Genomic DNA, 26,899 nt, shown 5'->3' with positions numbered 1-26,899 from the left:
TCTCCTGGGGCCGGGATCCCACCCAGCCCCAAACGCAGATGGATCCGCCGTCTTCCTGGTCACAGGCAGGACCGCTGAAGCCAGCAAAGCTGGAGGGAAAGCCACAGACTGGCTGCCCTTAGCATGGCCGTCGTCCTAGTGGAGATGCAGCTGACACTAGCAGGAGAGGACACGTTCATTGCCCCAAACAAAATATGTGACACTTATTTTGCTGGTATCACCATGTCTACACCAGGGCATTTGCCAGTATGAAACAGTGGTAAAAACCCCCACGCCTCTAACCAGCGTGGACTGTGCGTAGGCCTGGCCTACGAGTCTGGTTGTGAGCTGTGCCACTCCGCTGCGGGGCCTCTCGTGGCCACACCCAGAGAGACTCAGGCGGGAGCCGGTGTATTGCCACGTGCCTGCGCGTCGCTGCGCGTCGCCCAGATCCGCTCCGCGGGGGAAAGAGCAAACAGTAAACAGGCTGGCTAAGTATCCCCCTACGTCTGCTTTCGCTGCCTGTCATCGGCCGTCAGCGTTGAGTGCAAGGGTTGGAGAGTTGTCAGAGCAACAGGATTTATTGGAGCATGGGAGCCGGGTGCTGCAAACTGTGTGGAGGAGCCGGACAAGCGGCGAGAAATTAAAATAACAGCAGCGACGTGAGGGGAGAACATCCGCTCCTCCCCCTGCCTCGGTGGGCCCCACGGGGCGCCGCCGAGCGCACCCAAGCACAGCCACGCTCGCTGCGCCCTGGATGGAGTGACGAGGCGCAGCAAGGAGACACGGGCGCTCAAGAGCTTCTTGGGCAACCACGAACGCATCGGGGGCCATGGGGCACGGCAGCACCGAGCACAACCCCTCCCCCCGCGGGTCACTTAGCCAAAGGCTGGAACAGAACTGAAGAAAGCGAAGGGTGGGCTGGTGGGGTTGGGGGCTGGGCTGGTGAGGCTGCTCCTTGGTCACCTCTGGCGAACAGCAATGGTAGGGGCAGCAGCTGGTTTGTACCAAGGATGTAAATACCCCTTGAGACAGTTAACCCGTTAACCGATGTCTTTTGAATCGTTTCACCGGGGTCCGGACAGCCCATTCGTCCAGCCCTCCGGGCCGGGCCGCAGGCGGGGGAGGGGGCGCTGCGCCCCCTTCTGGTTAACCGGTTACTGGGTAAGCATGCTGATAAGGCTAACTCTTACCAGGTAACCGGTGAAACTTTTACCTCCCCACCATGTTCAGGCCAGGCCTGATGCCCCAAACTCCGCTGGCACGAGTCGTCCGCTCTGGGACCCCTCAGGCCTACTCGGCGGCTGGGTCCAGGCACCGACCTGTGGATTTGCATGGCGCACGTTTTGTGGTTAGTGCCCTGGGGCTAGCGAGGAATGGCTGGGCAGCCGGGGAATCCACAGGCTGCAGAGCTAGCGCCCCCTCCCTCCCCGTTCTGGCGCGAGGGGGCGTATCGGCTGTTCCCAGATCTCCTGAGCCTGCTGGCAAAGGGCTTAGCCTCTGCCCTTCCCGTTACGGGAGAGCTCAGCTGAGGCCCTAGTAGCTGTGTTCTGCTTGCTGCACAGCGCCGTGTGCCTGGCGTTTTAGTGCCTAGGGGGAGTGCAGACCGGCCGCCTGTGCCCCAAGGGGCTTTCAGCCTTTTCCCACTCTCCGTCCTCCACTCCTGGAGGCTTGTCAGGGATATCTAGTGAATTTCCCCCCCCCCCCCCCCCCCCCCCGATTTCACCTCAGCCCGAGTTTGTGTCTCTTTCGATCGGAGCCGGGAGGCAGTTTCATGTGAGGGCCCCGGGGGGGGGCATGCACAGCGATAGCAACACGGATCCCTGCCGGGAGCTGGGACAGGGGAGAGAGCATTTGAAAAGCTCGGATTTTAGCAAAGCCTGATGGCTCTATTGCCTTGTTATCTCCTCACGCGGCAGCTGTCTGGCCCCATCACAGAGGTAGCCGAGTGTCTCCCGTGCATGCAGAAATAGAAACAGCCTCTCTCTTCCTCCCTTGCCAGCCTGGGGGAGAGCTAGCTGCCTTCGTGGGTCTGTTGGCTTGTTTGCACTGGGCGTAGCGGCTGGGTGTCTGAGGGGTGGGTGTCTGCAGAGCTGTGAAGCGTCCCACAAGCCTCTGGCTGGCCCGTCGACACACGGTGAGCCCTGAAAATTCAGCTGTAGAAATGATGCTCCTTTTGCAGCCTCTGCTGCTTCGTCCCTCTCAGGGGAGTTGGTGAGTCCAGGAGTAGTGGAGAAGCTGGAGAGCTGGCTGCTGAGGGTCTGAGCTGGAGGATTTTAGGGCCAGGTTGATGAGCAGGGATTACATTGTGTGTAACCCAGTAACCATGTCACTGACAAATATTTTGTCAGTTACACACTTACCCATAAGCAGCTCAGGCCCAGGCTCCTAAATAACTTTTCCTGCAGAACCACAGTCGGGGGAGCTGCCGGGACCAGCACGAGCCAGGACTGAGGCAGCCTGCGGCCAGCCCACTAAAAATGTCCTTATGGGATAGAGGGGGATGCGTGTAGCCAGTAGCATTAACCCATAAGCATCTTCTCGGCTAGACATTTAACCGGGTGCACGTCCCTAGGCGAAGCCGATCGCAGGTCCCACAGCGGGCGAGACTCAGGTTCCTGGCGGAGCGGGGCGCAGCTCTCTGCGGGGAACGCCTCAGAGGGCGAATCAGAACAAGGGCCTGCGGAGCAGCGTTCACACTTGAATCAGGGATCTGGTTTGAGTCCGCATGGCGGCCAAAAGGCAAAGAGCGGGATGGAGCAGAGCCAGGCTTGAGGGTGCGGGGCCTAAGGCCAAAAGGGGTTGGAGGGCATGCGGATCTGGGTGGGACCTGAGTCAGGATACAAAGCTAAATGAAAGTGGAGGGCCTGGCTTTGGGGCCCAGCTGGCTTTAAGGGCACGGCCATCCGGGCCGGGGGGGTTGGGGACTGGGTTTGAATCCGGTCTCGTTTACACCCAACTCTTGCACGGTTGGCACCACAGGGAGTCATGCGACCTAGAGTCAGCTGGCAACCCCTGACCCTCTCCTGACGCTCTGTAGCCTCCCCTGGGCTTTACCAGGGGCTATTTCACGAGCCGCCGGTATGCCAGTCCCTTTCCCACTCCCTCGGCCCTCGCACGCAGCCACGGTAATAAATGGCTGGTAATTAATTTTGCTGATAAAAGCTTTTTGGTGGTTGTTGGCTGCAAGTTGCTGATGCTAACGCAGCAATTAAAGCTGAAGTGAGAGCTAAATGTCCAGTGGATCATCTGGCTGGGCAGACTCGTTAGCGGCTAATTGCTCCTGCCCTGTTCCAGGCCCTGATTTCCAGACCTGATTGGCTGTAAATATGGCTCAGCCGTAAGCCATTAATGAAGCTCATAGGGAACAGGCCCAGGTGTCCGTCCAGTGCGGGGATCGTGGCGGCGCTCGCAAATGGACGGAGACTCTATTCGCCACCACCCTTCGGCAGAGCCACCCCGGGGGGGGGGGGGAGTGGAGCAATTTGCCCCGGGACTCCACAGGGGCCCCCGTGAGAATGTCTGAAGTCTGAGACAGGGAGTGCCAGGAAGGGGCCCCCGAAATTGCTTTGCCACAGGCCCCCTGAATCCTCTGGGCGGCCCTGCCCTTCGGTGGCCGGCCCTCAGTCCGCCCAGTGAGCCTTTCAAAGCCATGGGCCACCCCCCTCCTGAGGGGGCTTTGGCGTCTAAAATGGAGCATTCCCAAGCCGGGCTCTTGCTCCCTCCCTTCCAGGTGACTGGCGGTGATAAGACCCGGAGGCAGGGAGCACACGTGCATGGGTTGCTTTACAGAGACCAGCCCCCGCAGCATCACTTTTGTCTGTGGATTGGAGCACAGGCCTCCTGTCTCTGGGTCCTGCTCCGTCGCGGACTCGCTCCTCGATCTTGTCATCGTCACGGTGCAGCTCAGGGCCTCGGTTTCCCCAGCCTGTGTAAAATGTGGGATTTGATCCCCGAGCCAGGATAGCAACGGGAGACCAACCTGCAGCTCTCAGGGGAATAAAGTCTCACGACGGTGTGGAAACCGGGGATGTAAAATCCCGGTCACACACTAGGTTAACCGAACGTGGAACTAGTTAACCGACTAACGCGGGATCCCAGGCTGAGTCCATGGAGCTCCCACCTCCAACGCTCTACTGGGGCTGGCTCCCGGCTCCAGTCCCGCACTGGGGCGTGGGGCTGCTGCTGGCTCCCAGCCCCACACTGGAGCAGCTCTGCCCCCCGACCTCTCATCACCTATTGTCTATTGTATGTATAGTGGGATCGCCAGGTGTGGGCCAGTCCTCTGTTGCTGGAGCTGCACAGACCCAGAACAGACGCTCAGTCCCGCCACAAACACCTTCCCTGTCTCCTTCCTTGTTGCTCTCTCTGCTCCTTGTGTCGTGCTGCAAGGCCGCTGCCGTGTCCGCCTGAAGGATCGCCCTCCAGGACGCATGCGTTCTGCAGGGCGCCTGTGAAGCCGTGGCACTGAGCAATTGACGACGCAATCTTTTTAATTGCCGCTGGCCGGGCAGGGAGCTGTGCGGCGAATGAGATGAGCCTCACGAGCGGGCAGTGACGGCCAACGTGGTGGGGTGGCCCCTTTCACAGGTGGGGGGGCCTTGAGAGGTGGCAGAGCTGCTTGTGCGTGTGTTTGGCTACCGGTCCCGAGCGGAAGTGCCTGTGCATAGGAGAGGCAGGGGATCATGGATCTTTATGGGGCTGCATGAGCTGAAAGCCGAGTTGCAGGCCCCTTCCAGCCACCAGGAGATGCCAGGGGTTGATCCTACCCCACGGGTCGGCAGATGCGACTTGGTCCTGCCAGAGCTAAGATGCCCTTTCATAGCTGATAGCTGCTGCCTCACTCCCAGTCTGCTGAGGTTTCTCTAAGCCACAATTGAGAGTGATGTGCTCTCGGTCCCAGTGCTGGGCGGGGGGGAGCAATTCCAGCCCCCCCGGAGGACTGGAGTTTGTTAGTTTGCTTACAGCTGCCAGCCCCAAGGCAGGTTTGTTAATACAAGACACTGCCCTGAATCATAGACTCATAGACCACTAGAACTGGCAGGGACCTCGAAAGGTCATAAAGTCCAGTCCCTTGTCCTCCTGGCAGGACCCAGCACCATCTGGATCATCCCTGATAGGTGCCAATCCAACCTGCTCTTAAATATCTCCAGCGATGGAGATTCCACAACCTCCCTAGGCAATTTATTCCAGTGCTTAACCACCCTGACAAGAAGTTTTTCCGAATGTCCAACCTAAACCTCCCTTGCTGCAGTTTAAGCCCATTGCTTCTTGTCCTGTCAGCAGAGGCCAAAGAGAACATTTTTTCTCCCTCTTCCTTGTGACACCCTTTTAGGTACTTGAAAACTGTGGTCAGGTCCCCTCTTGGTCTTCTCCTTTCCAAACTAAACAAGCCCACACAATCTTCCTTCACAAGTCATGTTTTCTAGACCTTTAATCATTTTTGTTGTGAAATCTGCCCAGCGAGATCATGTGGGGGAAACAAACTCCTGTTTGTTCTGTGTTTTTCTCCTGCCTTTCTGGTCTTCTGGCGCATGCCTTCTGACAGCACAAACAATGAGTTTGTTGCTGGGTCCGTGACGAAGCCACTCTGTCGTGGCCAAATCATCCGGAGACATCAGCATCTCCGTCCCGCGTCTCATGAGAAAGAGGGCAGTCCATGACCACACACTCCTTGTAATTGAGCTCCTGGGGGCAGGGTGAAACAGTCAAGAAACCCCACCAGGGAAGACGTAAGAGAAAACCCAACATATCCTGTGGTAACGAGGAAGGATCTTTTGGTTCGTGTGGTTATTCTAAGGGGCTGACAAGACTAAGGGACCTAGCTCTGTTTTGTCTCTCTGCCAAGAAATGAGCCATCGATTGAAAACCGAGTTCCACGTCACCCAGTGCTGCTGTTCCTTAGAAAGACAGTTGGACGTGCTGCCTGACAGGGTCAGCTATTTCAGAAGAGGTCACTGACGTTGTTGCCATGGTTTGGAGATGAAATTGTGAAGGATACTGTCTTGATTGTTGGCTGTGTGTGGTAACGTAGCCAGGAGGCTGCCTTCATGGCTAATCACCAGGGGACTGCCAGGCCTGGAATACTGGAGACTGGAGTTGTCCAGGTCACACCAGTAATGATAGGAAGGATGGAGTTAATCACTGAGACCAGCTTGCCTCAATGAGGGCTAGAACCTTGTGCTGCCACACAATAGTTGGTGGGTACGAAAATTAAGGCATTGACAGACGGCCCTAAGGTTGCAGAAGGAGCAGTCCATGAATTGCCGGCACGCCAGCAGCACGCTCTGCTAGACGGTGGCTTGTCTTCTCAGTGTGTTGTCGAAAGGGCGGGGAGCTGTCCCGTTGTACCCCGAAGACGAAGGACGCTGTGCAAACACGATTAGCTGATCAGAAGCATTTTCTCCTGTCAAAGAGCTTTACTCAGTGGTGGGCAACCTGGGATCCGGGGCCCACAGCCCATCAGGGTTCTGCATGTGGCCCAGTGAGACATTTTGTTTACCGTTGTACACGCTCGGGGTTGCCAGATTCCGCTGCGTTGTTCTTTTCCTACCGGTATTACCCAAGTGACACACGTGTAAAACAAGGCCACGGGAAGTAAGGTGGGTGCCGACCGTGAGAGCCGTGTGTGCCCTCCGCATCCAATCGCAGTGCTGCTACAGTTGACTCAGCACCCCCTGCAAATTTTTGGCTCACAAGTGCAGTGAGCAAAACAACCCTGACCCGGGAGCCCGTCTTGGTTTTACCACCATCGTGTGGCCCATTGGGATGAAGAAGGGCCACTCATGCGGCTCACTCACTGTCCTAGGCGGCCCATCGCTGAGCTGACCCGTTGCAAGCAAGATGACCCTGTCTCTCGTATGTGTAGGTTAAGTTGCCAGTACTTGGCAAATGTATCGAGATCGGGTAGGCCTCCAGCTCCTCCTAGCTCCTTCTGGCTCTGGGCAGGTCTGATCATTAGCATATTTCAGCTTCATTGCCAAAGTAGGAGGTAGCTCAGCTGTACTAGGGGAGGGCACCAAATGAAATGAGTAGGCAGCAGGTTTAAAACAAACAAAAGAAAATTTTTCTTCACGCAGTGCACAATCAACCTGTGGAACTCCTTGCCAGAGGATGTGGTGAAGGCCAGGACTTCAACAGGGTTCAGAAAAGAGCTAGATAGATTCATGGAGGTTAGGTCTATCAATGGCTATTAGCCAGGATGGGTAGGAATGGTGTCCTAGCCTCAGTTTCTCTGGAAGTGTGTGACGGGGGAGGGATCACGTGAGAATTACCTATTGTGTTCTCTCCTTCTGGGGCATCTGGTCTTGGCCACTGTCGGCAGACAGGATACTGGGCTGGATATGTTGGTCTGACAAGTTGGCCGTTCTTACATTCTTACGTATCTGTTAAGGAGTAGCCGAGTGTGTACAAATCCCTGGGGAAGTCTGTTGTTCATTCAACATGGGCCTTTATGGCGTGGGGTAGCAGGGACAGGCGCATACCCCACTAATTCAATCCCATCTCACTTGTAGAACTGAGACCAGAGGCAGTCTGAGGATCTGGATCCACATTAGGTTTAGACTGAGGCTCGGGGTTTGGGTGAATCAAAAGCACCAAAAATCTCTTGAGACGCTCTCATAAGACTTTGGCCCAGGGGGCCGAACGCTTGAGAGAGCAGCTGTTCCTACAAGATGTGACGGGCCGGGCCGTGTCTGGGCACAGCTGAGGGCGTCCGCTCAGGGCGAATTGCTCGAATCCAGGGCTTCTTACAGCCCCCTTGACTGGTGACCTCTCCAAACAGGCCACACACCAGTCTCACAGAGCGCTTCAGCTGCCTGCCTGAAGCCTCCCGAGCAAAACCCCTCCGACACCCCAGCAATATCCGTGCCCCAGATGGCCCCGGGCCTATACACGGGTGGGGGGTCCTAGCACCCAATCCCACCTACCCCGAACAAGTTCTGTCCGGTTCCAAGAAACCAGCCACAGATCCCTGGTCAATTTACCCTCTGGACCTTACCCACAAATCACGCTGGGCCAACCCTTTAGGATCTATATCTAAAGGTTTATTATTACAAGAAAGAAAAGCCTGAGAGTAAGGTTATTAAAGTACAGTACGTTACATGCACCGAATCTCCCAGTCCTCGATGCAGGCTCTAGCAGAGATGTTGCAGCTGCTGGTTAAAAGTCCTTATTGCACATCCTACGATCAGGATGGGTTCACAGGTCTTCTGGGCTCTTCAATCCCTGCAATGCTGCCTCTGGGATGAAGTGCTGAGCTGAGAACAAAATGGCATCGACCACATGGCCTCTTTATACTCCTTCCTGGCCTCTTCTAGTATGTAGCAGGTCACCTGGTCCTCAGCCTCTCTCTGCTGGCAGCTCTTGGGTCTCCGCCCTCCTGCTTTAGGTGTGTCTTTGGGCCATCAAGGGCCATTGTTCCACAGGGCTTCACCACTCAGCCTGTCCATAGCAATGCTCAACCGCATTCACAGAAATATTCAGCTTCCACACAGATTACAGATTCCTACCTACACACATAGACATTATACACTCACATAAATAGCGTACATAAGATCAACAAACAGTAATCTCCCATTCAATAGCCCACATGGCTCCCCCCACACCAATTTCTGGGGCCAACACCCCCACCTAGGGGTGCAGCAGCGATCTGGCTGCTTCCCTCCAATTCAGCAACGTGACACAAGACCACCGCCCTTATTTTACAAGACACGGGCCACCTCCATACCGAAGTTGGAAAATTAGCTGATATCCGCTTGGAATGAAGCATAGAAGGAAAACCGTGACCCTGCTGCCTTTCCCCTAGTTCTGACCCATGAAAGGCTTCATGGGTGAGGTGGTTTCTGGCTTATTTTGGTGATTATCTAGCCCCAAAAAGACACTGCAAGGAGCAGCGCTCTTCTCTCCGCTGGTGTTCGGTAGCATTACAGGCCAGATTATGTCCCCTTATCTACCTCAGTGCGTTTTCCTTGTCCCTATTCACAGGACTGTCACTTAACACAACATAAGAACGGCCAGACTGGGTCAGACCAAAGGTCCATGTAGCCCAGTGTCCTGTCTCCCCACAGTGGCCAATGCCGGTGCCCCAAGGGGAGTGAACAGAACAGGGAACCATTAAGTGATTCCCTCCTCTGTCACCCATTCCCAGTTTATGACAAACAGAGATTAGGAACACCACCCCTGCCCATCCTGGCGAATAGCCATCGATGGACCTAACCTCCAGGCATTTATCCAGTTCTTCTTTGAACTCTGATGTGGTCTCAGACTTCACCACATCCTCTGGCAAGGAGTTCCGCAGGTTGACTGTGGAGAAGTACTCCCTTTTGTTTGTTTTAAACCTGCTGCCTATTAATTTCATTTGGTGACCCCTAGTTCTTATGTTATGGGAAAAAGTAAAGAACTTTTTCTTATTCACTTTCTCCACACCCGTCATGATTTTACAGACCTCTGTCATATCCCCTTTAGTCTCCTCTTTTCTAAGATTAAAAGTCCCAGTCCTTTTCATCTCTCTTCATATGGGACCAGTTCCAACCCCTTCATCATTTTTGTTGCCTTTTTCTGAACTTTTTCCAATGCCAGCGTATCTTTTTTGAGATGAGGGAACCACGTCTGTACACAGTATTCAGGATGTGGATGTACCATGGTTTTATGCAGAGGCAATAAGTTATATTCGGCCTTATTCTCCATCCCTTTCTTAATGATTCCTAACATCCTGTTTGCTTTTCTGACTGCTGTTGAGGGTCAGTTCAGAAACCCATTTGCCTGTGGCAGAGTCTGGGGGAGTCGCTGCCCTCAGGGAGGCTACTGGCACAAGAGAAGCCATTATTTCAGGGCCGTTGAGTTTACAGGGCTGTAGCAAGGCATTGCTGGCTCCATATTGTTCTGCGAGAAGAATTTTGATTCAACTGACTTGTGTTCTCATTGCTTGAGAGCCCAGCTGCTGCCGGAACATCTTTGTCGGCCTTTGTCTTGTGCGCGTTTGATAGTTTACAGTCTCAGCTGGTTGCTTTCGTTTACATGCTGCTTTTTAATGTATTTAAGGGAACCTCAGCAAACTGCCCGTATGGTTTAAAAACTCAACGTTTTGCTGCGGTATGCCTAGAACTGACTCGGAAAGTTTTCTTTCTCCCACCGCGGCCTGTGCCAGCGTGCACATCCGGTTCTGGCTGTGTAATCACGACGATCGGGACAGACAGTGCTTTGCTCAGAAGGGCTGGGCTCCAGCCTGTTTAATTTAAAAATAGACCCTGAGTGTCAGTGTGTTCCTTATGTGTACCAGGGACCAGCTTGCTGCTGTCCTCTGTTACAGGGAGATTTCAGGGACCGGCACCACCCCTCAGACAGTCCTTGAGGAACACAGAGTTAGGGACAACGAGTCGTGTAGCACCTTCGGGTGCATCTACACAGCACCCTAAGCTCGAAATAAGAGATGCAACTTGTGCTACGCAAATTGCGTCTCTTATTTCGATTGAATTTCGAAAGAGGCTATTTTGAAATTTGACGCGTCTACACAGCACCACATTTCAAAATAACGCGCTAGTTCGAGCTGTCCCTCATCCCTTACGGAATGAGGGTTACCGGGATGTTGAAATAGCGCACCCGTTATTTTGAAAAAGATTTCGAAATAACGGGCAGCTTGTTAAGATACGGGGTAACTATTTTGCATCCCTCTGGGATCCCGAAATAGCCACTCAGTGTAGATGTACCCATAGAGACTAACCAAAATATAGAGATAGCGTCATGAGCTTTCGTGGGCACAGCCCACTTCCTCAGATGGGCTGAGTGCAGAGAGAAAGGGGGGAGGATGCAAGTGGCCCTAGCCAGGTGGGAAGGGTGCGTTTTCAGCACGCCCAGTAGACATGAACGTGCCAATGTCCAATCCTAGGTTCTCCCTGTGGAGTGGCTGGCACCATGTAACCTCACCCTGGCTGCAAAACCTGCCCTCTGCCTTTTGGACGCCCTTATTTTTGATGTCGTTTTTATTTGTGCAAAATCGGGATGTAAAATCCCGTTGAATTAGTTAGCGGGTGGCACGTTAGGTTTAACCGGGTACCTGATGAAACAGGGCGGGCGGGCCTTGTCACTCTCGTTAGTGCACACGGAATCCAGCCCTGTCGACCCTGAGCACAGCTCCCAGCACGTCCTCCTCTGCCCCCCACCCAGACTAGGCCAGACTTTGGGCCAGCCTGTGTGATAACTAGCAGTCTTGTGACCTTGCTCAGTTCAAGCTTCTTAAGGTTGAGTCCTGTTCACCTGGCCTTGGGACAGGCAGAACTGGCTTATTTCCAAGGCATGCGCGGTGGGGGCTGGCGAGTAGCCCTCGCCGCAGTTTGTCGAGCCCTGCTTATTAGCCAGGCCGGGTAGGAAAGGTGTCCCTAGCCTCTGTTTGTCAGGGGCTGGAAATGGGTGACAGGGGAGCGATCACTTAATGATTCCCTGCTCTGTTCCCTCCCTCTGGGGCATCTGGCATTGGCCACTGTCGGCAGACAGGACACTGGGCTGGATAGACCTTTGGTCTGACCCAGTCTGGCCATTTTTTGGGGGAAAGGCTTCCTGCCCCTTTGCAGTGTGGGTGGGGGGTTGCTTGGTTTGTTTTCTGGCATGATTTTAATTACACTTGTATTCAGGTTTGACATTGGCAGATCTGTTGAATAAAAGGATGAGCTGCCTGTCCCGGGGCTCAGTCCAGCACCTGAAACACAGCTGGATGGGACGGGCCTGTCTCTTAACACCTTTCCCGTTCTCCAGGGCAGAGGCAGGTGTCAGTGAAGCCCCTGCAGTGCAGGAAATAGCCTGGAGGCTCAGAGAGTCAGAATTATTGACGGAGTGAATGAGCTGCCTCTAGTCTCTTTTGTGTTTGTGTGTGTGTGTGTCACTTGCCGTCGGTGGGGAAGGGTGGCTCGTCTGAGGGTTTGGGGGTTTTTACCCAGTGGAATTTTCAAACAGTTCTCCCAAGTTCAGGGCTGATGCTTCACAGCTGGGCCCAGTTGCTGTCAGGGAGCAACTGGGCGCTTGAGTCTGGATTTCCTGATAGATCCTATTGCCCCCTGCCCGCCCCACTGCGGGGGGTGGAGACAGAGGCATGGCGGCGGGGTGGGAATGAGCAGCAGCTCTTTGGTCTTGGGGCCAGGCAAGATGCTGCTCTCCACCCACTCAAGCTTTCCCCGGAACGCCCAGGCGGCTGGGGACTCGTACGGACCAGTGTGCGAAAGCCATAGAGGTGCGCGCTGCCCCTTTCGGGGTTTGCAGCCTCCCGCCGCAGGCAGGTGCCGCCCGACCCACATGCTTCAGTCAGAGCAAAATCCGCCATCGCCAGGCCGCTCGCTCCCCTCCCCGCCGTGTCTCCTGCTCTGTTCCCTCCTTAGGGAAGCACATGTGGGCGTCCATGGAGGCTGGCCAAGGGGAGGAGAAGCCCAGAGTTTCGAATTGCCACTGAGTCTAACTCCCGCCTGTGTTTGGGAAGGACGATCGGAGTCGTCGTCAGGGCAAGACGCACAGCACTAGGGGATGGGGCCTGGGCGATTTAAAAGAGCCTGGAGGGGCTACGGCAGGCTCCCTGCCCGTCCTCGCTCCCCACTGCTCCCTGAAGTGGCTGGCACGTCCCTGTGGCCATGGGAGAGGCCGGGGCCTCCACGCACTGTCCCATTCTAAGCACTGACTCGGCAGCGCCCATTGGCTGGGAACTGCAGCCAGAGGGAGCTGCAGGGGCGGGGCCTGTGGGCAGTGGCACCTAGGAGCCGCCACCAGAGGGGTTTGCTGGTCTGTTTCGGGAACCGCCCGTAATCAGTGATGTGCCCCAGCCTCCTGCCCCCACCCAGAGCCTGGGCCCCACGCTCCATCCCACATCCCACCCTGGTGAAAGTGAGTGAGGGGGGGGAATGGCGATGCAGGAGGGGGAATGGAGTGAGCGGGGTGGGGCTTGGAGAAGGGGCGGGATGGGGCGTGGCTTCAGCAAAGGGGCGGGGCAAGAGTCTTTGAGTTTGCGCGATGAGACAGTTGACTACTGGCTGGGCACGGGGGAGCCGTGGCCATGCTGGAAGAACGTTCCTGGTACCGCAGCTCGCTGGGCACCCGCCTGCACGGTCACAGCGCCGCCCAAACGTCGCTTGGGGGGGCCCATTGACGGCTCTGCCCGGGGCCCGGGATGGCTGTCGTGTTGATGTCCGCGGTGGATTCTAATGAGCCCCACTGCAGGGGTGAAGCCACCAAAAGCCATTTGATTTCTGGCCAGCCCTTAGGGCCGCGTTCCCCCGCGCCCGTTCGGTATCAGAGCTCTGAGCTCAGCCTGCCTTGGGGTCTCCCCAGCCCAGCGCCGCGGGAGCTGACCGTTAACTCCGCTCCGGCAGGAGAGGAGCTAAACTAGCGCTACCCTGCAGCCGGGACTCCCGCCATGGACCACAAAAAAAGGAAAAAGCAAACACTTGGCTCAGAGCAGCTCTGAAGCTCAGTGGTCCTGTGATAATTAGTATGTTGGGAAAGTGACAGGGAAGAGAATCAGGCAAAGCCAAGGTCGGCGGCTGCTAATTAAGAATCAGCACCTTGTGTCAGCCCCAGCCGCAGCCTGGAATTGAAACATGCTCCGGGAGACGCCCGGGTAGATCGAGGTGATAGAGTTACACAGAGAGCGGCGAAAGGGGTTTGAGCAGGGGGGGCAGAGTCACATCCCAGCTCCTCTGGGAAGAGAGGGAGAAGGCAGAGAGAACGGCGAGGGGAGGGGGGTTCATGCCTGCTTGGTTGCCAGAGAATAATGGAGCTTACGGGGCCCATAAGGAGGGAGATTACCTTCCTGTTTCCCTGCTTGTCTCCCTACCTGTCACTCTGCCTGCCTGAGTCTGTCTGCTTGTCTCCATACCTGTCACTCTGCCTGCCTGCCTCTGTCTGCCTGCCTGTGTCTGTCTGCTTGACTCCCTGCCTGCGTGCCTGCCTGTCTGCCTGTCTCCCTGTCTGCCTGCCTGTGTCTGTCTGCTTGTCTCCCTACCTGTCACTCTGCCTGCCTGTGTCTGTCTGCTTGTCTCCGTACCTGTCACTCTGCCTGCCTGCCTCTGTCTGCCTGCCTGTGTCTGTCTGCTTGACTCCCTGCCTGCGTGCCTGCCTGCCTGCCTGTCTGCCTGCCTGTCTCCCTGCCTGTGTCTGTCTGCTTGTCTCCCTACCTGTCACTCTGCCTGCCTGTGTCTGTCTCCCTGCCTGCCTGTGTCTGTCTGCTTGTCTCCCTACCTGTCACTCTGCCTGCCTGTGTCTGTCTCCCTGCCTGTCTCCCTGCCTGCCTGTGTCTGTCTGCTTGTCTCCCTACTGTCACTCTGCCTGCCTGTCTGCTTGTCTCCCTACCTGTCACTCTGCCTGCCTGTGTCTGTCTCCCTGCCTGTCTTCCTGTGTCTGTCTGCTTGTCTCCCTGCCTGTCACTCTGCCTCCCTGCCTGTGTCTGTCTCCCTGCCTGTCTCCCTGCCTGCCTGTGTCTGTCTGCTTGTCTCCCTACCTGTCACTCTGCCTGCCTGTGTCTGTCTCCCTGCCTGTCTGTCTAGAGGAATAACCAGAATGACTTTTTTTAAAAGCTTGTCTTTTACGATCGAGACATCTGGGCAGGGGAGGCTCTGCTGGCCCGCGGGTCCCAGCCCTGCAAACGCCAGGCCTGGGGAAGCACTCGGAGCCGGCTGTAGCCATTCCAGCCGGGGCGACTGGGCACAGCTGTGCAGCAGGTGTGCATGCCCTGAATGTACAACGAAGCCTCCTCCCCTTTCCGGCTGCCCTTCCTCCCCGCCCTGATCGCCTTCCTGCCCCTTCACGTGTTCCTGGAGACGCCCGTCCGTCACTTGGATGGGAAAGTCCTGCAGGAGCTTCAGAACCGCTTGGCAGGGGCCTTGTTCTTTGTTATATTCTACCCCGCGGTGGGCAGCCCGCTAGGCTGGCTGTGGGCCGCTCGCCAGCCCAGGTGGCCCATCGCGGGATCCGGGCTGGTCTCTGCATTCTACAGAAAGGCTCCTGCTCGCTGACAGTCGCCAGGCTTTCTACAGAGGCCACTTGGTGGTTTCTCTATTAAACCTTCAAGCACTTTTCTGGCGGGGGACGTGAAAGGCACCTTAGTGGATTGTACCCCCCAGGTGTACACTGGCACGTGCCAGCCTGCCCTGCAGTGCCGCCAGCACCGCTGTCAAGTCACACTCCGGAGGCTGCTACGGAAAAGTCGGGGAAGTCAATGGAACGCATCGCGTGGCTGGGTCGCTGCCTCGCTTAGCGGGACGGGATCCGAAGGCCTCCTGCCAGAATGGGGAGTGGGGAGAGAGGGACTGTGCGCAGTGAGTGGCCGCGCCAGACCACGGATCGTGTCCCAAGGGGGCTCCGCACACCCTCAGCTGCAGCGACTCTGGAGTATGTTCCAGGCCACATGCTCGCGTCACCCCCACCCCTGCCCCCGTGTGTTTGTCTGTCCTGCTGGGCCTCCGGTTTGATGTCAAGAAAATATTTGTTCCTTTTAAAAAGAAGGAAAGGGTTGTGGGGATTGGAAGAGATACCTGCCAGGCACCTAGGAATTGCAAAGGACAGAAGAATGGTCAGACTGGGTCAGACCAAAGGTCCATCTAGCCCTGTATCCTGTCTGCCGACAGTGGCCAAGGCCAGATGCCCCAGAGGGAGGGAACAGAACAGGTAATCCTCATGTGATCCCTCTCCTGTCACCCACTTCCAGACAAACAGAGCCTGGGGACACCATTCCTACCCATCCTGGCTAATAGCCATTGATGGACCTAACCTCCATGAATTATCTAGCTCTTTTTTGAACCCTGTTAAAAGCCTAGCTTTCACCACATCCTCTGGCAAGGAGTTCCACAGGTTGACTGTGCACTGTGTGAAGAAAAACTCCCCTTTTGTTTGTTTTAGACCTGCTACCTATTCATTTCATTTGGTGACTTCTAGTTCTTATGTTGTGGGAACAATAAAATAATGGTTGGAGCCGCTCGTATTATTGCACATACTTTCTTTAATGCAGGGCAAGTGGGACAGGCATTGGGCTGGTGTGGTAGTGTTCCAGCTGACAGGCAGACCCCTGCATTCCGCGTTTGGCCTTTTGTGGGACATTGACGCTGCATCTCATGTACAATGGAAGATTTTCATTTACTTCTGTTCACAGTCATTGCTAAAAATCGCTTGGACTACTTCCTGAGATGCAACCGGGACTAGCAGTCATAGTGCCCTGACATGCCGATCAAAATTGCTGCTCCTGTTGCTTAGAGATGGCACGTGAACCTTGCCTTTGGACAAGGCGTGTGCAAGGAGAGAGGTGGATGTTAAAATACGACTGGATGTCACTTTATTTCCACTTACTGTAAATGTCTAATCTTCCCTAGCAAGGGGAGAGCAAAGCAGTGGCCATCAGTCTCAGGAGAAATCGGACATTGCAGGGCCCTGCAGTCACTTACAGTCTTTTTTTTAATTGCAAAATGTACTGGATTTTTCTTTCTTTTTTTTTTCATGGAAGAGGCATGCCACTACAGTGGTGCAGAGAGTGAAGTCGCTTGGGGCTGGAATGAGCAGTGTGTCCCTTTCTTAATAGTTCCTTCACCTTTAGGTCACTGGTTCAAATTCAACACAGGTTGGCCCGGGACTGAAATATACCCCCATTGGGCCTCTGTGGAGATGAGTTGATATCCGTGTTCCCTCTAATTTTTCCACCTGTGTGCAGAATACATTTTGTTCTGCGCGCCAACGCATGTGTGGATGTGCACCCCCAGGAGAAATCCATGCTGGGGCTGTGAGCGCACTGCTAATCAGCGGGGCGACATTTGAATCTCTCCTGGGTAGCTGCTCAAGCATACAGCTTACAGGGAGCCCTGGCGGATGTGTCTTAATCCTGCTCCTTGTGGGCAGGTGTCTACATCCAAAATAAACTTCTCCTTGGCTAGCGAGGGCGACTGAAATTGCAAATGAACCACGGGATTTAAACCTCATGAGGTTTAACTGGTAATTCGAAGTAAGCGGTTTATTTCGGAATTGCCTTTCTCTGCCGCGTGTAGACGCGGGCAGTTCTTCCGGGCTAGTCAATTTCCAAAATGGCGACCAGACGGGAACATGCTAATGAAGCGCAGGATATTTAAATCCCGCACTTCATTTGCAATTTCGGTCGCCCTCATTTGCCTCCCTAGTTCGAACTAGGGGGCTAGTGCAGACGTACCCTAATGGAAAACTGATGGCAAGGCACTAGCCCTCTCCCAATACGGGTTGAATCTCTCTAGTCCAGCACCCTCGGGACCTGCCTGGTGCCAAACCCCGGGAGGTTGATAGTCCCTTCCACTGCTTGTTGGGCTCGGAGAAAACAGGTAGGAGTCAATTAGGGCTAAATAATTGAGCGTCAGGACTGGTGGCTGTAAACAAACTTTATGAGACCACAGGAAACTTGGCCACACTCATGACAAGTGGATGTCTGGCTAAGAAAAATCACGCCACACCACGGATGTTGCCGGACTAGAGAGGTTCAATCTGTACTTGGTCTTGGAGTCCGATGGCTGGAGTTAGGGCTTGACTAGATTTCACGGTTCCCCGAAGTGAATCAAATCGATCCAGATCCCATTTCTTTCGAAATCAAGACTGGTGACGCCTTCCTGGCACATCCTGATCACGAGCCGAGTCCTGAGCCACCCCAGCGTCGCTGTCCAACGTCTGCAGCGTTGTTTGCGGTAAAAGGGGAAGGTGAATGAGTCATGACTGTGTCAAAGGGGAGAAACCATTGTGGCCCGACTCTCTTGCTTTCCTTGACACTGCTCTGCCGTGCCGCTCAACTCCAGGGGGGCGGATTCGTGGGCCTGAGGAACCAAGTGGTTCCTCAGAGCGGGGCGCGTACCTGGCTTGCCCGCGGACGGCGGGTGTTTGTCTGGGGAGTGACAGCGGCACCCGGCTTGGCGATCGGCCGGGCGTTGTGTGCGTCGTGCCCCAGCCAGCGGGCTGTGTGTGGTACACCCGCTTACGGCAGGGGAACGTCGTGATCTCGCTGAGGCCTTATCACCGAGCACAAGCTTTTGTTTTCGAGGAAGGTGGCTTAAAAAAAAGTCTTCAGCTGTACCAGTCAATTTCCCTGTCAGCCTTTCGGCCTCTCTCCCCTACACCAGGCAACCGTCCGAGGGCGAACGTGGGTACTTCACAGTCTCGGCAGCTGATTTATCATCCGCCCTCCAGATGAATGTCACAGGGCTGGGAAGGGACAGGACGCTTGCAGGCCCCACAGCAGTGTGGGGGGGAGGGGAGGAGGACGGAAGCAGACTGCCATAGCCACCAGTGTTATTAGCAGACGGGCGTTCTTAGCATGTAAACCCGGGCACTAGTTAACCGTCATTCACCGCGCCTGCCTCCCAGCGGCTTTCCGGCCGGGCACGTGGGGAATCGGGAGAGCGCCTCCCATTCCTCCCTCTCCCTGCTGCCTGTTAGCCTCACGATTCCAGCAAACTCCGTGCTGCTCTTTGGAGCCCGGCTGCGTCCTTAGAGCCGTGGCGGGTCACGGCCGGCCCTCGCGGAGGCACAAGGCAACGCTGGCGGCAATTTCCCCCGGCTCACCAGGCACGGGGGGGACGTGCAGCTGGGGTCCATGCACATCCAAGGGAAACGAGGCTATTGCCAGGAGGGTGGCAGTGCCGTTCCTTTGCCTGCGTACGAGAGTAACCACGGCGCGGGGGGAATCCCGGTGCATAGTGAGGACTTGATTTCCAGCTGTTCACGAGGGGCATGGCGCATGGGCATTTCCACACCGTCACGCGGCTTTGCCGGCATCGCAGGGAGGTGTCTAAATGCAGCCGCCTTTAACCCGACGGACAAAATTGAGCCCCAAAGCCCAGACTCCGGTCAAAAGCAGGCCCCCAGCGAAGACGATGACGGTGGTTGTGTTGAAGATGCCGGAGGATTAAAATGGCTTGTTTAGATGGCTCAGTTGTAACCCTCCAGAGCTGTCTTGCCCGGCGGGTCTCCTTGATTCGGCGCGGCGGGGGGGCAGGGTTGGTGGCTGATCCACGCCGGAGAAGCGAGGAGGTTTTGGGGATGCCAGTGGCAGGGGGAGCCCCGTGGAGGGGGGGCTCCGTGTGCGCTCTGCTCGGTGACACCCCTGTCGGGAAGCGGTAACCCCCCATGGACTTCCCTTCGCAGGAGTTCTTGACCGACCTGATGATGTCCGAAGTCGATCGCTGCGGCGAAAACGAGCACCTCATTTTCCGGGAGAACACGCTGGCCACCAAAGCCATCGAGGAGTACCTGAAGCTGGTGGGGCAGAAGTACCTGCAGGATGCCTTAGGTATGTGGGCAGGAGCAGGGCTGGGGGGCTGGAGCGACCCCACGAAACGCCTTCAACTCTGAGGTCAATAGGACGGCTCAGGGCACCCGCCCCAGGTTCTGTGCTTTGGGGAGCCCCACGGCGGCTGCATCAACTGTCTTATGGATGGGGCCCAGGGCGGCCCGGGGGTTTATGTGGGGGAAGGGGCCCCTCCTGCGCTCACTGCCATGGGGCACAGCGGGCTGGGCCGGGGGGCAGGGCAGAGCGGAGCAGGCTGCTCTAGCTCCCACCACCATGAGGAGCATGGGAGAGGGGTGTGACCCTGCTGTTGCCCCTGCCGTCCTCTGGCTCGCACTGCGCAGGGGAGGGGGTGGAACAGGGGCAGAGCTTGAGGGGTGGGGCAGGGACTGGGCAGCGTGGGGCAGTCGTTGGCTGGGCAAACGGAGTGGGCTGAAAAGTAAAACTGAGCCTCTCCCCAGCACTTGGGCAGCTTTTGTGCAAGCCCATCAGTGCTGCCTAGGAGCAGAACCTGGCGCCTGCTGGGGGACGGGGTTTTCCCGGGACATCCAGCCAACCAGACGCCTTCCCAGGGGGCTTAGCGGCAGAGAAGCAGCCAAATCCTTCCCGTATTGCTGGTAACGTCCTCCCCCTCCCCCTCCACCAATGGTCCCTCTAAATTTTTTCCATCCACGTGCATAATAAATTTTGTTCTCTGCACTAACATCCGTGCAGGTGTGCACCACCAATGGACACGCACACTCCTGCCTGGGGGCGCTCTGCTAATCCGCTGGGTGGCGTTTGACTCTCCTGGGTGGCCTCCCAAGCACTCAGCTCGCAGGGAACCCTGCTCTCCGCCATTTCCCCGGGAGCCCGTCCTGCGTGCCAGCTGAGCCAGAGGGCTTGAGTCTCCCGCGGCCTTGCTCCGTGTGTCTCTGCTCCTTGTGGGGGTAAACTCCCCCACCCCCAGCAGGAATGGCAATAGCCCTGCCCCCTGCGCACAAGGCATGAGCAGCGGCGAACGGGAGCAAAGGCAAACGAGGCGAGTGACTCGGCCGTGACGCTGCCTGGTGATTTAGCTTTTCCCAACCAGCCCCCCGGCCAAACGCCTTCTGAGCCTGCCCCTTGCTCCGGTGGCCCAGGGCTGTGCGGAAGGTGGCACCGGCCCAGTCTCCGGCATCGTATGCACGGTGCAGTCTCCTGCCCTTGCAAATCAGCCTGGGATGCGGCTCTGTGGCACCATCCCATCTGCCAGTGCAGCCCACCAGAGAGCCTTGTGCAAACCGGGGGAAATCGGGGCAAGTGGCACCCTAGGAAAGGGGTCTTTGGCTACGACACAGTGTGGCAGAATGGCGGCATAGCAGCCTAGGGCCACATCACGAGAGCTGCCAGGCAGAAGAGGAAGAACAGTCCCAGGCAGGGTTTCAGACCCTTTCCTCGTGGTTTTCTTGTGTTGCTCCATAAGCAAAGGGTTCCAGACAAAAACAGGCCACTCAGAACCAGTGTTCCCTCTCATTTGTTCCCTCTGTGTGCAGAATAAATTGTATTACGCGCACCAAGGCATGTGTGGATGTGCACCACCCATAGGAACCCATGCTGCCAGCAGGGGGCGCTCTGCTAATCAGCCAGCTGACATTTGAACCTTTCCTGCGTGGCGGCCCAGACGCTCAGCATATAGAGAACAGTGGGTCTGAATCCCCAGAAATCTTACCGGTGGGAGGAGAAACGTAGGGGGAAGGGCTTGGATTATCTTCTCTTGCCTTACAGTCCCACCCAGCCCATGGCAGGACGGATTAACCCCTCCTAGGCTGGGACTTGCCAGCAGACACCATCCCTGTCTCTCTGCCTGTTTTGCAGGGGAGTTTATCAAAGCTCTGTACGAATCGGATGAAAACTGCGAGGTGGACCCCAGCAAGTGCTCCTCCTCGGACCTTCTTGAACATCAGAGCAACCTGAAAATGTGCTGCGAGCTGGCCTTCTGCAAAATCATCAATTCGTACTGGTCAGTATCCCCACCACCCGCCTGTCCCTTCCTGCGCTCGCACGCTGTTGGCGACGCGGCACGGCTGTAGGCGGGGACTGTCCCTTGCCGCGCTCGCACGCTGTTGGTGACGCGGCACAGCTGTAGGCGGGGACTGTCCCTTGCCGCGCTCGCACGCTGTTGGCGATGCGGCACGGCTGTAGGCGGGGACTGTCCCTTCCCGCGCTCGCACGCTGTTGGCGACGCGGCACGGCTGTAGGCGGGGACTGTCCCTTCCCGCGCTCGCACGCTGTTGGCAACGCGGCACGGCTGTAGGCGGGGACTGTCCCTTGCCGCGCTCACACGCTGTTGGCGACGCGGCACGGCTGTAGGCGGGGACTGTCCCTTCCCGCGCTCGCACGCTGTTGGCAACGCGGCACGGCTGTAGGCGGGGACTGTCCCGTCGCAGCGCTCGGGCTGGTTTGCGTTCTCCTTTCTTCCAGCGATGAAAGGCTGCTATGCACAGAGCCCTGGAGGGGGCAGCTGCCCTCAGTGTCTGCTGGGAGTTGTAGTTCTCCTTTCCAGCTGGGAGGCGGACCCGGGACCCCAACCCACCAAAGGAGCAGGCTCAGGGCCTTGGGGATGCTGTGTAGGGAGGCAGAAGGTAATGTCACTTCCTCCTTCCGTGGGCACGTGACAAACCTCCCCGACTTCTCGCCGGGCGCCCTTGGGTCCTGCAGGAGGCGAGGATGAGGGTGGGCCTGGTGGTACAAAGAGGCCACGTTTGCAGCGACAGTTGCTTTCACAAAGTGTCACTTTTTCCCCCCCCACAAAAAGTTACCCCCGGTGCAACCAGGTTTTGACCCGCTCTGCGTACCCGCTGTCTGCCAGGGGCCGCCTGCCCTGCTCCCCAGGGAGAGAGCCCGGCAGCGGGGCGGGGTTGGAATGAGGCTGCAGTGTGGCTTTGATTGTCAACGGCTTCTCCGTGCGGGGTTTCCTCTTTCGCGTTCTTAGTGGCCACCCGGGCTGACGCCAAGCGTGCGGCTCGTGCGCAGAACTGGGCCAGGGCACCGGAGCAAGCGCTGCCGTCCCCAGCGAGAGCTGAGGCTGCCAGGTGGCACTCGCCTGCTGGTAACCAGAGCTAAGGTGCGCCAGGGTGTGCAGGGACACCCGCCTGCCCCCCTAGCGAGCCTTCAGGCAGGGATCGCGAGCGTGCCAGTGCGGCAGAGGCTGGGCTTTGGGGCTACAGCCAAGTGCAGCTCTTGGCTGTGTCCTCTTGTGGGCTCTCTCCTGCTCAGGCAGGGATTGGCAAGCACCTCGGTCTCTTCCATCTCCACCTCGTCTGGTCCTGCACCTCTCAAAGTCCCACGAGGGGCGGAACGCGGGTGTGGCAGGGGAAGCCTCAGTCAAGTCATTACGGAAGCGACACTTGGCTTGCGGGGTGCCTAGTGCCCCGGGGGGCGGGGCAGAGCCGCTTGCGTCAGCGGTAGGGGGGAAGCCCTCACTTCACGGGCACAGGGCTCGCGCCTGGAACCCCGGGCCAGCCTTGGCAGGAGCTTCTGAGCCGCGAAGCGACGGAGGCTGCGGCTGCTGGAGATCTGGCCGGCCCTGGCTTGGAGACAATTGCCAGTGGCCTAGGCTGGCTTAGCTGCTCTTTGGGGGTTCGGCTGGCAGTGGGGGTTATCTATACGGGGTGTATTCTAGACCTCTGAGCACAGAGCTACAGAGCCTGACCCTCTAAAGATGTGCTGCACGGGGGGAAAACCTGGGCTCGGGCCCTTGTAAGCGCCTTCGGCGGATAACGAAGAGCCGGAAAGCGTTCCCTCCTTCGCTTTTTGCCCTCCTGCTTTTTATACCGTAGAGATTGGGGTGCTGATGACATCACCAGACTCTGGCAAGTGACAGTGGAGCAAATGGAAGGGGTTTGATCCGATCGCTTACACCTCTGGCGTTCGTGTTTATTAATGCCCGTTTGCCATCAATGAGCGTGATCAGTCTGGAGCAGCGTTTCCCAAACTATGGGCCACAGCCCAGGCTGGACGGAGGATGCAGCCGGGTGAAACAGTGGAAATGTATTCAGTTTTCATTCTTTTTTTACGCGCATTTATAGTTTTGGGTTGCAAAAAACAGTACGGAAAAAAAATGGGTTCCAACTAAAGTAAAAAGTTTGGGAACCCCTGGTCTAGCCAGCTTTCTACCCACCTGACAGTCCATTTCTCCAGTCCATATTCCCGTAACTTGCTGGCAAGAATATTGTGAGTGTCCGTATCAAAAGCTTTTCTAAAACTGGCACTGAGGGCTTGAGGAGGACCAGAAACAACGTATTTGCATATTCATCATTTGCTTAATGTATATGCAAATATGCAAATGAATGTTACTAGTCCTCCAAAAGCTCGTGAATGGATTTACTGGTCCCCGTGTCAAAAAGTTGGGGAACCTCTGGTCTGAAGAAAGGAGTCTGCTAGAGATTCCTCCCCCAGCCCTTCCTGGGAAAACTCTGCTAATCTCCCAGGACATCCAGTCGGTCCTTTGGGAAAGCTGGAGTTGCTATTTCTCAGCGAGAGATCAGGCAGCCACGTGACTCCTCGTCTCAGACCATCACCGAGAAGCCAAAAGGGCGGATTCTTTTCCAGGTAGCCTAGACTGGGCCCACTTAACTACTCCCTCGGCCTCAGGAATTGCCCTTATCTGCTTCACTCAAGTGACACATGATGTCTCTGTGACGTAGTGGGGGTACTTGCTGGGCTGTGGTGACCCCTGCTGTCTGGAGCAAGACCCAGCAGGGAAAACCTCACTATGCAAAGGTGATGCCAAACTTGTTGAACCAGTGGCCAGATACCCCCCATGGAGAGGAACAAAGGAAGGTGGAATGCTGCCCTGGCTGGGGGGCAGGGCTGGAAGGGAACTTAGTTAGTTGGTTGGTGGCTGTCTGGGAGCATGGAGGAGAGCCTAGGGAGAGGAGCTGGAGTTTAGGGGCCCAGTCTCCCCCATCTCAAGGGGGCCTGAGGCATCCTAGCCCAGCTCTGTGACCAGATTACATCTGTGCTGTGCTGTATCCTGGAGAGGCAATAAACTTCCTCTACTCCACCGGCTGGTGCAGTCTGTTTGTGCCATTTCGGGGTGCAGGAGACGGGGGACCCCAACACGCCGTCACAGTCTCCCCTCAGTGGCGAGGCCTAGATGAGAGGAGACAGCGATGCAAATTGTTGGTTGATTTCATGTCTGGCTAGAAATAACCGAGGTCTGTGTAGAACTAGCCTGGGAAAGCGACCTGCGGAAGCAAAATGCAGTGAGGGGATGTGCGTTCCTCTAGCCCACCCTTCAGGAAAAGGCTGAAGCTGATCTCAGGGCCTGGCCGGTCACTGATTCTTGAGGAAAATTGAGCTGATGATGAGTGGTTTGGATTGGCCGAGGAGCCCTGACAGTCAAAGATCTGGCTTTGGCAGAAGCTGCAGGCGGAGCTGCCGGAGAGAGAGGGAAGAGGTTGACAATAACTGAAAATGGTTACAATTAGGAGATGATTTAGACATCTGGAAAGTTTCACTGTAAGCAGAATTTCAGCATGTGGAAGCTCGTTACAGGACTGTTGGGTAATGAATTATGGACTCTATCCATCGCATAAAGCCCTGCTAACCGAGTTCCATCCCTCATTATACAATTACACTCATATTGTCTCAGCTTCCCACCCTGCAAAGCAAAGAGCTTCCCCGTGGCTGCGTGTGCTGCTGTCACAAAGATTTCAGAGGGGTATTTTTCAGTAACTCTTCAACTTTTCTCCAGATTGTTGAACCTTTAAATTGCTTAAAGGATTCCACTCTGACTTGGCCGCGAGTCCCATGAAGGAAAGGGGGGTTGCCCATTTATACGGATTAAGCCAGAGTTACAGAAGGAGGGTTTAGCCAGGCAATATGAATTGGCCTATATGAGTTGGAAAGCCAGGGCTAGAGAATCAGCCTTGGACTCTTACGGGTAGCGCAGGAAGCAGATCTCCGCCATAGGCAGCTTTCTGCTGAGACCATTTTTTAAAAACGTGCCGCCTCCTTCAAGACCACGTGGCTATAAATTAACTAACTAGGAGTCAACAGTGCGACACTGATGCAAAGAAAAGCCAACATGATCCTGGGAAGCATTCACAGGAGTGTCGTGAGCAAGACACGAGAAGTCGTTCTTCCGCTCTGCTCTGCGCTGGTTAGGCCTCAGCTGGAGTATCGTGTCCAGTTCTGGGCCCCACATTTCAGGAAAGCCGTGGAGAACTTGGAGAGGGTCCAGAGAAGAGCAACAGAAATGATTCAAGGTCTAGAGAACAGGAGCTGTGAGGGCTTGTTTAGTTTGGAAAAGAGAAGACGGAGAGGGGACATAATAGCTTGCCAGTACCTATGAGGAGGTACCTAAAAGGTACAAGGGGAGGGAGAAAGATTGTTCTCCTTGGCCTCTGAGGACAGGACAAGAAGCGATGGGCTTAAATTGCAGCAAGGGAGGTTTAGGTTGGACATGAGGAAAAATACCCTGTCAGGATGGTTAAACACTGGAATAAATTGCCGAGGGAGGTTGTGGACTCTCCATCACTGGAGCTATCGAAGAGCATTTCCAGGCAGTACTGAGCGAGGCAGCGAGCGCTCTGCCTGGCTGAACTGAGCAGTGGGGACACCAAAAGTGAGGCCGGCGAGTGGCCCTGGAAGGAACGAAGACAGAACAAGCCACTCAGCCGCAGGGAACACGCCCCCTACGTCCCGAGCCGCCTCGCCGTGGAGGTGCCTGTGCCATTGGACCGGATGGGCCCACTGACGGCAGCCTGGGGCGTGCGGGGCTCCTGGCACAGAGTGCTGGTAGGGCTGCCAGATACTTTCACAAAAAATCCCGAACATGGTGGGGGAAAAAAATTGGTTGAGAAAAAAAAAAAAAGGTTGCTGCGCCTTTAAATTCCTGCGCTCTCCCCGCCCTCTGGCTTTCCATCCAAGGATGGTATTTTTACATGTCCAGTATTTTCTGGGTTTTTTTACCCAGACAGAAGACGCAATTACTGGACTGTCTGGTCGTAAACTGGACACCTGGCAACCCTAAGCGCTGGCCCCATAAGAATGCTCCTCCATTGGCGTCGGAGGGCTGAGGCACTGTGCGGGGGGGAGCGGACCCAAGAGTTGCGCTTCCACATTAGCACGCGGTGAAGAGCCTGGCGCTGCCCTGGAACAGGCACCGTGTCTTCTGCCCAGCCCATGAGCAGACACCTCAGGCGGGGATGGCGGGAGACAAGTGGGCGGAGGTTGCTCCTCACTGCCCATGTAGCTCGTCGCCGTCCTCAGCTGAGGAGCAGAGACTTGGAAACTTGGGGTGTGCCTGGGAACCCCCCGCTGGGCCTGCTGCCTCCGCCCCGGGTCTCCAGCCTGTTTGCTTGTCAGCAGAGCGTTAGCTTGGCCGCCGCGCCGCGTCCTGGGCGGAGTAGCCGGGGCGTTCCGTGCCATTGAGCTGGCTGGCGACTGGCCAAACTCCACTCCGACCCATTGTCCAGCCCCACTTCCGAGGCGGGTGGTTCCCAGCTGAGTAAATAAAACCTGCTGGGAACAGGATCTGCTGGGGAGCTGGGAACAGGGAGGGAAAAGGAGAAATGGACAAGCGGCTCTTTGGTGATAAGCACCCACTGGAGCCAGAATCCAGGTGTTAAAGCCACGGGAATTTGCCTGCGATTCGGGATCAGGGGGCAGGAGTCTGTCCTGAATTGCACTGGG

At 56.3% G+C, this 26,899-nt stretch overlaps 1 protein-coding gene across 19 annotated transcripts in view; it reads left to right on the top strand.

Moving 5' to 3' along the window:
- The window catches only part of DAB2IP (DAB2 interacting protein), a 372,254-nt gene that overhangs the window by 313,265 nt on the left and 32,090 nt on the right, over positions 1-26,899 (top strand). For all 19 annotated transcript variants that reach the window (XR_012897179.2, XR_012897178.2, XM_075905444.2 and 16 more), the window contains 2 exons: positions 19,096-19,240; positions 21,074-21,218. Coding sequence is in view for 17 of the 19 variants with exons in the window: in XM_075905444.2 (XP_075761559.2) it covers positions 19,096-19,240; positions 21,074-21,218 (290 nt within the window). In the remaining 2 variants the exon portion in view is untranslated. The remainder of the gene's footprint in view (positions 1-19,095; positions 19,241-21,073; positions 21,219-26,899) is intronic.

This window comes from Pelodiscus sinensis, chromosome 23 (genome assembly GCF_052426305.1).
Source record: "Pelodiscus sinensis isolate ZL-2025 chromosome 23, ASM5242630v1, whole genome shotgun sequence".
NCBI classification, from domain to species: domain Eukaryota; kingdom Metazoa; phylum Chordata; order Testudines; family Trionychidae; genus Pelodiscus; species Pelodiscus sinensis.
The sequence above is the reverse complement of the archived record's forward strand: the minus strand, read 5'-3'. Positions and strand labels throughout refer to the sequence as shown.